The sequence below is a fragment of the Chionomys nivalis genome, chromosome 8, assembly GCF_950005125.1.
Source record: "Chionomys nivalis chromosome 8, mChiNiv1.1, whole genome shotgun sequence".
Lineage (NCBI taxonomy): Eukaryota > Metazoa > Chordata > Mammalia > Rodentia > Cricetidae > Chionomys > Chionomys nivalis.
This window is the reverse complement of record NC_080093.1, coordinates 89923965-89935213: the sequence shown is the minus strand read 5'-3', so window position 1 is coordinate 89935213 and position 11249 is coordinate 89923965. Positions and strand designations below refer to the sequence as shown.

The following is an 11249-nucleotide window of genomic DNA, read 5'->3' as shown; positions in this document are numbered from 1 at the left end:
TTGTGGGTGTTGTTGGCTTCCTTGGGTTATTATTTTCCTTCTAGAACTTTCTGTAAGGCTGGGTTAGTGACTACATATCATTTCAATTTGTTTTTTCTTGGAATGTCTTGTTTTCTCCATTGATGGTGAAAGAAAGCTTGGCTGGGTATAGTAGTCTGGGCTTGCATCCATGGTATCTTAGTTTCTGCAGCACATCTATCCAAGACCTTCTGGCTTTCATGGTTTCCGTAGAGAAGTCAGGTGTAATTTTGATAGATTTCCCTTTATATGTTACTTGACCTTTTTCCTTTGCAGCTCTTAATATCTGTTCTTTATTCTGTAGGTTTTGTGTTTTGATTATTATATGGCGAGGGGATTTTTTTTATCCAGTCTATTTGGTGTTCTGTATGCTTCTTGTACCTTCATAGGAATATCTTCTTTAGGTTGGGAAAGTTTTCTTTTATTTTTGAATATATTTTCTGGGCCTTTGAGCTGTAATTCTTTTCCTTCTTCTATTCCTATTATTCTTAGGTTTGGTCTTTTCATAGTGTCCCCGATTTCCTGGATGTTTTGTGTTAAGAATATGTTGGATTTGTTTTCTTTTATCAATGTGTTTATTTCCTCTATAGTATCTTCAACGTCTGATATTCTTTCTTCTAGCTCTTGTATTCTGTTGGTTATACTTGTCTCTGTAGTTTCTGTTTGTTTACCCAGATTTTCCATATCCTGCCATCTCTCAGTTTGTGTTTTCTTCATTGCCTCCATTTCAATTTTCAAGTCTTAAACTATTTACATTACCTGTTTGATTGCTTTTTCTTGGGTATCTTTGCGGGATTTATTCATTTCTTCTTTTTGTTAATCTTCTCATCCATTCTTTTAAAGGAGTTTTTCACATCCTGTTTAATGGTCTCTAAAACTTTCATAATGTTATGTTTAAAGGCTATTTCTTCTACTTCTTCTGGATTAGGGTGTTCAAGTCTTCCTGTTGTACGCTCGCTGGATTCTGGTGTTATCAGGTTGCTTTTCAAATTGTTGGAGTAATTCTTGCATTGGTGCCTGCCCATTTCTTCCTTCAAATGCTGTTAGGCGAGTCTTGGCAGTTTGGTCCAATCTTTGCTGTGGCTAACTGTGTACTTGGGGTTTTTTCTTGGTTCGTAGGTCTGCTCAGCCCCGGAGTTGGATCTCAGATCCTCTCCACCCAGAAGTAGGCTGTGGTGATGGATCCATCCAGATGGATCTACTGGGCCACTTGCTGATCAAAGACCTCACAGACAGAAAGGCATGCTAGGTAGATGCTGGCTCAGTGGAACAAAGAAACCCCTGCAGCCTTGCACTCACCACTGTGTCCCCAGATCCTCAGCCCTGAAGCAGGCTGAGTTGAGGGATCCTAGGGCCCCACAGATGGAAAGGGGTGCTGAAAGGCAAGCTGGGGTGAGATAAGTAAAGAAAACCAGTAGCCAGGGAGAAGCCTTGCTGAATAGCCAGAAAGTTTAGGGGATTGGAGGGTGCCTATGTTCCTTCCCAGGGCATCTGGCCAGCCAGGGGCACACACTTAGTCCTCTGGATGGATCTACTGCTCCACGTTCAATGTTTATTTCTGCCCAGGAAGAGAATGATAGTGGTGGCCACAGACAAGGAATGAATCCCAATCAAGCTTATCCACACAGACAAGAATATGAAGCTCAAGTCCCTGCCCTCTGTGCCCATCAAGGAATCTGAGATTATTGACTTTTTCTTGTGGGTCTCACTCCAGGATGAGAATTTGAAGATTACACCAGTGTAGAAGAAGATCAGGTTCGATGCCTTTGTTGCTATGGAGAGATTACAAGGTTCACACTGAATATTAGGTGTTTCAAGGAGGTCATCACCTCCATGTGGAAGATCGTCACCTTGACCAAGATCTCAATGTCCCTGTGCAAAAGCTAGTAAGGGGGAAATGTAAACATGTACCATACTAACCAATAAAATGTGACAGTTCACTAGGGTCTGTGCAGATGAACCTTATCCAAGACCTAAAGGCACTGGCAACTGAGATGATGCTAATGGCCAATACTGATGATGCCTCACTTCAGCCAGGGACTGTATGTCCACACTGAACAACTTGATCAAGACTCTTATGCCATCTTCAAGACCTATAGCTACCTGACCCCTGACCTTTGGAAACATGGTAATCAAGGTTACCTGTCAGGAACTTGCCTACCATCTTTTAAAACCCACCCCAGTGGTGGAGGAGGCTCTTCTGTTCATGTGTCACTTTCATTGGTTAATGAATAAAGAAACTGCTTTGGGCCTGATAGGGCAGAACTCAGGTAGGTCGGAGAAGACAGAATTGAATGCTGGAAAGAAGGGAAGAATGAGAGAAGCCATGGATCCTTCTGCCTGAGATGGATGCAGGTTAGAATCTTGGAGTAAGCCGCTGACACATGGCGATACACAGATTAATAGAAATTGGTTAAATTAAGATGTAAGAACTAGCCAATTGGAAACTAGAACTAATGGGCCAAGCAGTGGTTTAATGAATACAGTTTCTGTGTGGTTATTTTGGATGTAAGCTAGCCAGGTGACCAGGACAAACAATGGCTCCTGCTCATTTGGTGGCCCAACGTGGCCAACTAACTCCACATAAAACTTAAGAGGGCTTAAAAGGGAATTCTAGAAAAAGTAAACTTCTTGCTGTTTGTTGGTTGCTTGTAGCAGCTCTTAGAGAGATTTTCCGGATTCAGCCATAGAAGAAAAAATATGTGGCAGTTTTGAAATGCCAGATTTCTGAGCTATGCTGCCAGTGCAAACTCTGGCTCTTTTGGTAAACCAAGCACTTGGATGGAGTTGTGAACATTGTACTGCATGCGGCTTGCTTCATGGCAACTTGGATTGACTGTGTGTTTGGAATTGGGGCACTGTGCATGGCTCAGAGGTGTAATCAGCTCTGCCATGCTGAACTGTGCAGAATGTGGGCAGGAGCTACCATATTTACCATAATAATGGTGCAGTATAAGTTTTAGACTGGGCAGGCAAACAGGTGTTACCATATTATCCCTACTAATGGCACAATTTTAGATTTTAAGAAGTGCTTAGAGTATTAAGAAGTGCTCCTGGACCGTTAAAAATTTACAGACTCACAATAGGACAGATTCAGACATATATGACCTCTAAATGGGTCGCGGTGTTGGATGAATGTACATAGGCTTAGGAGAGAGAAGAAAAAGAGTATAGTCATAAAATAAAGTTAATGCTTCAAAAAGGGTAGAGTATTTAAAGAGACAGAGTACAGATGGTGATAGATTAAAAGAAGAAAAGAAAAATAAGCCAGGTAAATATGGAAAAATCACAGAAAGTCTGGATTCTGTATTATTATTGTGTTTTCTTTGAATTTTTTGACTGTGAAAGAAGTAAGTACACAGAGTCATTTCATTGTATGGGTTGCTAAGTTAAACCAGCATGTATGTTATAAAGGTATTTTGACTTCAGAATTTGGGTCTAAGAATATGGTGCTTTGGAAAAAAGGTTCTTCTTTTGTTTTCACAGAAGATGAGAGTCTGTGGATTGTTTCCAGGCCAATACGGTTTCATGAACCAAGGCCTCCTGAAAGGTTGCCATGAACACCCTCAAAAACTTATTTCACTCAACTGCTGACTGAGATGAACCAGCACACAGGATATACCATGAAAGACCTGATTAACAGGACCCCCATATATCATGAAGCAGTTTGGGGAGAAAAAACTACACCCATATTCCCAAATATTGTTTATAAATGTTCTTTTACATTTAAAGGAGGATATGATATAGATATGAATAATTTACATTGGTATGGATCTTTGTTTATTGATATAAATTCAGGTCAATTTTGTCCTATGTATATTTCTGCTCTTAAAAGGTATTGTGTTTGTGTAGTTCATTTAGCAAATACAATGTATAATTAAGAAATATGGGTTAATAGATAATCATCTATAGTAGTCAAGTTTGTATTCATGTTAGTTAGATTTTCTAGATGTGCATAGTTATATTTCAGATAGGCATTCTTCATATCTTTCAAAGACTACAGAATATAGCATTTAAAATATTTTTAATAACGTAGGGCTTTTCATGATAATGAGATGCATCTGCTCCTGGAAGCACCAGCTACTTCAAGAGAAAAATGGGCATTGAAGAGTCTCCTTATTGAGTTTGCTAGCCATTTGGGCAAGAAAATGCTCTTGCCTAGACTGGTTCATTGGACATGCAGTACCCAAAGAGAGATGACTGCTGAACTTGCCTAAAGGTGAGATGCTTCATGAAAGAGTCCACGAGACATTCTACAGGATACAGAAGAAAGTGAGTGGACTGTCTTTGAAATTACCTGCTTCATGGAAAAGTCTGCCTGATACTATGGGCCTGTAGGCTGAAGATGGGTGCCCCAATGGTACAGAAGAACTTTGAGTAAATGTCCAGGTAGTGCGATGTCTCTGTCAGTTCGAAAGTTTTGGAAGTTGTTTATAATGCACTTCCTGTTTACTTAGGTAATATTATATCCTTGTGGAGTTTTTGATGGAGCTAAAGAATAGGTAGATAGTTATAGTTACAGTTTTCATTAGTTATGCTAAAAGATAAAGTAGATATAAATATTGTAACTGTAATTCTTGCTTAATGCCTGTTTTGTTATATGTAATTTTACTATGTTAATGTTAAAGCCTTCCTTTTTGTTTCAACAGAAAAGGGGAAGTGGTGTAGGAGGTTCTTCTGTTCATGTATCACTTTCACTGACTGGTTAATGAATAAAGAAACTGCTTTGGGCCTGATAGGGCAGAACTTAGGTAGGCAGAGAAGACAGAACTGAATGCTGGGGAAAGGGACAGAGTGAGAGAAGCCATGGATCCTCCCGCCTAAGATGGATTCTGGTTAGAATTTTGCCAGTAAGCCACGGGCACATGGCAATAAACAGATGAATAGAAATTGGTTAAATTAAGATATAAGAATTAGCCAATAAGAAACTAAAGCTAATGGGCCAAGTTGTGTTTTAATGAAAACAGTTTCTGTGTGGTTATTTTGGGTGTAAGCTAGCCAGGCTACCAGGGCAAACAAAGGCTCCCACTCCTTGTAACACCCCAGGGTCTCTGAGCACAGGAACCTATCTCCAGCTATAGCTATAATATAGGATTTTTATACCAGAAAAAAATAAGCTTGCTTACAAATTAATTTAATTCCATTCTATTTCTGTCTTGAACTGTTGACTAGCTCCTTCAAAATCTAATAGCCTCCAGTCACCCTAATGATTAGAGAACAAATGTCTCCTCCTTATACATTTTCCTGGAGAACGATCAGCATAGAACAAGGTAACTAAAAATGGAAAATCTACAAATAAGATCTACCCTTGAGGCCCCTACAAGGGAGAAAAAAGCCAGCCTGGTACGTAGGCCCAGACTGACAGAAAGAAAGACAAGGGGCCTTCTCATCATTTTAAAGAAAAATTAGACAGAGAAACAGGAAAGATAGAGAAGTGGAATGGGTCATATGCTGTGTAAAAACTTATACATAAAGCAAGAAATGTAGACAACGCAGTGGGCATATATTGGAGGCCAGCTTATCACCTGGGTCAATCGTGATGGTGGTGAGGAGTAAACTGTTAAGGGATAGATGCTTGCCATCTGGGACAATCATGATGTCCTGATCACACTGCTACCTAGGACCATGTCTGGGTCTGTGGTCCAGCCACAGACTGGTCTATTTTGAAGTCAGTGGCCAGTGTCACCTCAGTTGGCCTTAGGATCCATGCAAGATGAAATCAGAATGCTATGCTAAGTCAGCCCTGCCCTTCACTATGCTGGGAAAGCTAGCCCTGGCTCTTACTGGCCACTCAGTAAGTGAGCAAGACCCTGCATTTAGGCAATAGGGGCCCCGCCCCTCACCACGGTTAAGGAGGGCATGCATGTAAGGGAGCTGACTCCATCCCGTACCCAAGGCAGTTGGCCATAGTGGCTCCATCTGACCTGCCTGGCTAACATCCAGGTCCATAACTATCCTGTTTTGGTTTGTTGGTTTTTATGTTGTTGTTGTTGTTGTTGTTGTTGTTGTTGTTCTTGCTTTTGTTTGCTTGCTTGCTTACTTTGTTTTGTCTTTTTTGTGGGTACAGGTTGCAGTGATGAGGTTGGATATGGGTGGACTTTGATGTGAACAGAATTGGGGTGCATGATGTGAAACACTCAAAGATACAATAAAGAAGTTTTTGAAAGAGAAAAAATCTACATATTTAGGACATTTTTTCCTTATAGTTTTCTGTCTCTTGCCTCCTGAACTTCTAGAAGCCACTGAGTCATACTTACTTCCAATCTACCTGGAGATCCCACTACACATGGAATAAGATTTGGGTTAGGAATCTAGTAGTTCACTTGGTGGTGTGCTTACATAGCATAAGTGAAACCCTGGTTCAACACTAGAACTGTACACATTGAGCATGGTGGTCCACAACCATGATCTCAGTATTTCGTAAGTCATGGCAAAAGGAACAGTTCAAAGTCACTCAGCTCCTTTGTGACTCAAAGGCCATCTGGACTACATAAGAACCCATTTTAAAGAAAATAAATAAAAGTATAAGCCATCTAAGCAAAAGAACCATAACTGTCTTACTAGTATAATTGAATTGGCAAAAGAATGCCCCATCTGTGATATGGTGTAATATAAATATTTATTAAATTTATAAACTGTCACCTTTTAATGGATATATTACATTTTATTTAATCATAGAATCATTTCTATAGCATTTCATAGCATCCAATGAGAAAATTATCTTTAATAAAAAATGAACTGAACCTCAGAGTGTTTAACAAAACTGCTAAGCACCACAGAGAGTCCCAAGGTAGGATTAAATTTAAGACATTCAGCTGCAGACTCTTACAGGGTGATGATGCTTCCCTTCACTAGAGCTTGGTTTTCTTTCTTGGGGTTTATCCTGTTGGCATTGGAACTTCATCACATCCTCAAGGTACAATAGATTCAAGAAAGTTCAGGTCCCATGGGAAATAAAAGAAAGTCTAGTAACACCTGAGGGAAACCAAGGTTCTAATCTCTTCATCTAACACCAAAGACAAAAGAGAGACAGCTAAGGACAATTAAACCAGGGGTTTTCTGTCATCTGCTTCAGCTTCTTCTGATCCCGTAAGTTCAGTGTAGTAGACGAAGCATCTCTTAGCATTTTCTTCTGCCTTCTGCAGAAGGGTCAGTGTATCTCAGTTAACATTTTTAACTATTAAGAGAATGAGTATTGATAAATATATAGGAAGGAAACAAATTAAATGAGTTTATTACTGGTTATGCTACTTAAATATTGTCACATCATATTCTATGATTCTGATCAACAAACATGCAGAAATTTTATAGAAATTTCCAATCTTCTAAAACAAAACTTCTTATTGACTCCTTGTAAGATATGGTCATTTATCATGCCTTCATTATTATTATTGCCATGTTAATGGTTATTAGGTAGCACTCACAGTAATTAGTTCACTTAAGCAGAACCTCTTTTAAAATGCATTCAAAGCTGACTGATATTCTGGATCTGACAGATTTTTTTAGTTTGGCATAAAATTCTGTTTATGATTTTATGTGAATAAGTATTGTACTTTTGTAGAAGATATCACCAATTATGACAACAAACTGTTGTGATGAAGAACTTTCCAAACATCCAGTTACCCCCTCCTCACAAAGGATTTCTTTACAAAGCTACTTGTTTCCATTTGTTGAACCATGAACTGTATTTTAAAGATGCAGCCTCCCATTTTGCATTTCTTATTTTACTTCTCGAGGTAAATTTGGTTTTGCACAAAGTTTCAGGAAATGGGCCTGTATATTAAGTCCAGCATATCCTTTCTGCCAAAGATATTAGCTTTAAAAACTGCAATATAATACCAGACCCAGAATGGTAATATTTCCTTAAAAATGGGTGACGGTAAGAAATTTTCTTGTTTTTTTTCTTGAGTTGTGATTTATATGAACATTTTTATTTACTTTGCATTGTTTGTTTTTCTAATCAGGCCACTTAAAAGAATTTTACTTATTCACCCCAAAGTTAAGTAAAATGAAAGACAGATGAGTGTATTATAGTCAACGTATAAACATTTTTAATTCATAATTTGTATGGCAGAGTTGACTTTTGCTTTTCAGTGGCAGTAAGAAGGTTTCTACTTGAGAGTTTCTGCTGCATTATTGATTCTTTTACTGTTTCATAAGACTTTTTTAGAAAACTCAAGACATTGCCTGCTTCAGGAAAATCTTTGGTCCATATGACCAAATGTGATAACAATTCTCTGTTCCTCTGTAGATGCTTTGGAATTTTAAAAGCAACCTTGATATTCGCATTACCTATCAATAACAGCAAGCTTTCTTCATCGAGCTTTTCTATTGCTTCAGAATTGGTTGGCAGTGAACACTCATGAGAAAGGTGTGCATGAAACCTGATTCTATACACACAGCTTTCATACCTCTCCTTCATTTGCACTATACCACCTGGTCTTGCAATTGTCGGTGATCATTCTAATTGATGCACATGAAAAAGTCATTCTGCTGCCCCAAAATTCAGGTGATTTCTTCATCTATGAAATAAAGTCCAAATGCATTAGCATGGAAAAAACATAGGAGTATAAAATACCCAACCAACAGTATTATTTTTGCTTTTGTTGCATAAATGTTGGTTTGGTGAGTATATAATTGGTTTCCTTATTTTCTTTTATTTTTGAGACAAGCCTTACTCTCTAGCCCAAGCTAACCTGGAACTCATGGAAGTTCCAGATTGACCTGTAACTCATGGCTATCAGCATCCTAAATGCTGGGATTAAAGGCATGACCAACTACATCAAGAATCTAACTCTGTCTTTCACGGTTCATTATGTTTTTCTTTTAGATATTTTTTATGGTGATTCCCTCACCATGTCTTGTTCAGTAAATTTAATTTTCCAACTGAATCTCATCATTTTTCCTTTAGACTTCAATATTTTAGATTTCAAAATGATGATAAGGAAACACCTTGCTGGTAATCCATGAGGTTAGAACCATATGATACAGCTAGGATCAAGCTATGCCTAGGGAACCTTCTGACCATGCTGATGTTAGTGATATGGGTTACCTTCATTGCCTTTTCCTTTATCTTTCTTGAAATTATTTTAAAAATTCCATTAAATCTCTGAAGCATCAATAAACAAATCCTAAGGTAAAAGGAGAATTCTGTAACGTATAATTTAGTAGAAATCAAAACAGAATTACAATTCAATAGACATTGTTTGGGTTAAAAAATCTGCTTTATTACAGGAGTAGTAATGCATACCTTTATTTCCAGCACTAAGGAGGTGGATGCAGAGGCAGGGGAATTGTGGGTTTGAGACCAACCTGAGCTACACAGTGAGACCAAATCAGAAGAAAAATTCTGTCCCTACCTTGCTTTTCTACTATTTCTCTGAGTTCAGTGTGATCACACAGGAAACAGAAATTTCAGGGAGATGGGACACATAAGCTGTTTTCAACAGAAGCTCACAAACCAATTGCAGCTCAAAGTCAAGATTCATGAAAAGTAGAACGTCAGCTTGCCTATCTACTATTGCAATTCTATTTCCAGAGGTTTGGTAAATGCCTATTTAGTGGGGGTTTTAAAATTATCGATAATGAACATATTTCTCAAAAGTTTGTGCACTTTAAGAGGCATCACAATTCCAAAAATGTATCCTTCAATGTCCCTTCTACAGACTCTGTGATATTCCTATGCTTGTCTTCCTACTGGTGAATGTGAAAATGGGGAAATCCACTTCAGAGGCTCACTCAGGCATGGCTCAAATAAGCACTAGGAATTTGTCCTAGTTTAACATATCCTGATTTTGCCTCTTTCCTGAAACTAATCAGCAATCTGGAGGGGTAGGGGAGTTCAGAATCTGTCTTGTGCAATCAAGAATCTGTCTTCATAAGCAGAGAGGAAATTTATAGCCCATGGCTGAAGGAAACTGGTCACGAATAAATGAATTTGTTCTCATGAGCTTCTCTTCCCTGCCAACTGAAATACAGATCTTGCTCTTTCTGGCATTTCTAGCCATCTACCTAATCACTCTGCTGGGAAACAGCCTCATCATTCTGGTGACATTAGCTGATCCCATGCTGCAAAGCCCAATGTACTTCTTCCTCAGAAACTTGTCCTTCTTAGAGCTTGGCTTCAACCTGGTCATTGTGCCTAAAATGTTGGGGACCCTTATTGCCCAGGACACAAGCATCTCCTTCCTTGGCTGTGCAACTCAGATGTATTTCTTCTTCTTCTTTGGAGTAGCTGAATGCTTCCTCCTTGCCACCATGGCCTATGACCGCTATGTAGCCATCTGCAGTCCCTTGCATTACCCAATCATCATGAACCAAGGGACATGTTCCAAACTGGCTGCTACGTCCTGGTTTCCAGGATTCCCTGTAGCCACTGTGCAGACCACATGGCTCTTCAGTTTTCCTTTCTGTGCCAACAACAAGGTGAACCACTTCTTCTGTGACAGCCCACCTGTGCTGAGGCTGGTCTGTGCAGAGACAGTATGGTTTGAGGTCTATGCCATTGTAGGCACCATTCTGGTCGTCATGATGCCCTGCCTGCTGATCCTGTGTTCCTACACTCGCATTGCTGCTTCCATCCTCAAGATTCCATCAGCCAAAGGGAAGCACAAAGCCTTCTCTACCTGTTCCTCACATCTCCTTGTTGTCTCTCTTTTCTATGTGTCTTTAAGCCTCACTTACTTTAGGCCTAAATCAAATAATTCCCCTGAAAGCAAGAAGTTGCTGTCATTGTCCTACACTGTTGTGACTCCCATGTTGAACCCCATCATCTATAGCCTGAGGAATAATGAGGTGAAAAATGCTCTCAGTCGGACCTTCAACAAGCCCCTGGGTCTCAGAAGCCACATCACGTAAAATTACTCTCCCCTCTTTAAATGTCCACTGGAGTGACACCCACTTGATTAACGGCTGTTAGGAAGCTCAGTAGAGACAAAGGAGCTTAGAGGTCATTGATATCCATCTACGCTTCTCTGCCTTCCGATTGTGTGAACATTGTTTTCTCACCAGAGTAATTTGAATTTTTGGTACTCTGTGGCCAGTTTGTTCAAGGTATTTATTTTGTGAATAGACATGAAATTGGTATACATTGTGAACTATGTGTGACTCCTTCTAATGTGTACTTGGAATCATATACCAGAAAATACAGTAAAAAAAAGCATCAAAAGTCATCCTGGCCCTTTGTTTGACTTTAACTAGTATGGTTCCAGGTAAGAAGGAACATCCCTATT

The 11249-nt window shown here is 39.2% G+C and overlaps 1 protein-coding gene across 1 annotated transcript; it reads left to right on the top strand.

Moving 5' to 3' along the window:
* The first annotated feature begins 9921 nt into the window (after positions 1 to 9921).
* LOC130880246 (olfactory receptor 10A2) lies at positions 9922 to 10875 on the top strand. Its single transcript, XM_057779195.1, has one exon. It carries the CDS (start codon positions 9922 to 9924, stop codon positions 10873 to 10875), a length of 954 nt encoding a protein of 317 aa, XP_057635178.1.
* The last annotated feature ends 374 nt before the right edge of the window (positions 10876 to 11249 follow it).

Excerpts from the sequence above, each read along its gene's own strand:
- LOC130880246 (XM_057779195.1), top strand. The coding sequence starts at position 9,922 with ATGGCTGAAGGAAACTGGTCACGAATAAATGAATTTGTTCTCATGAGC.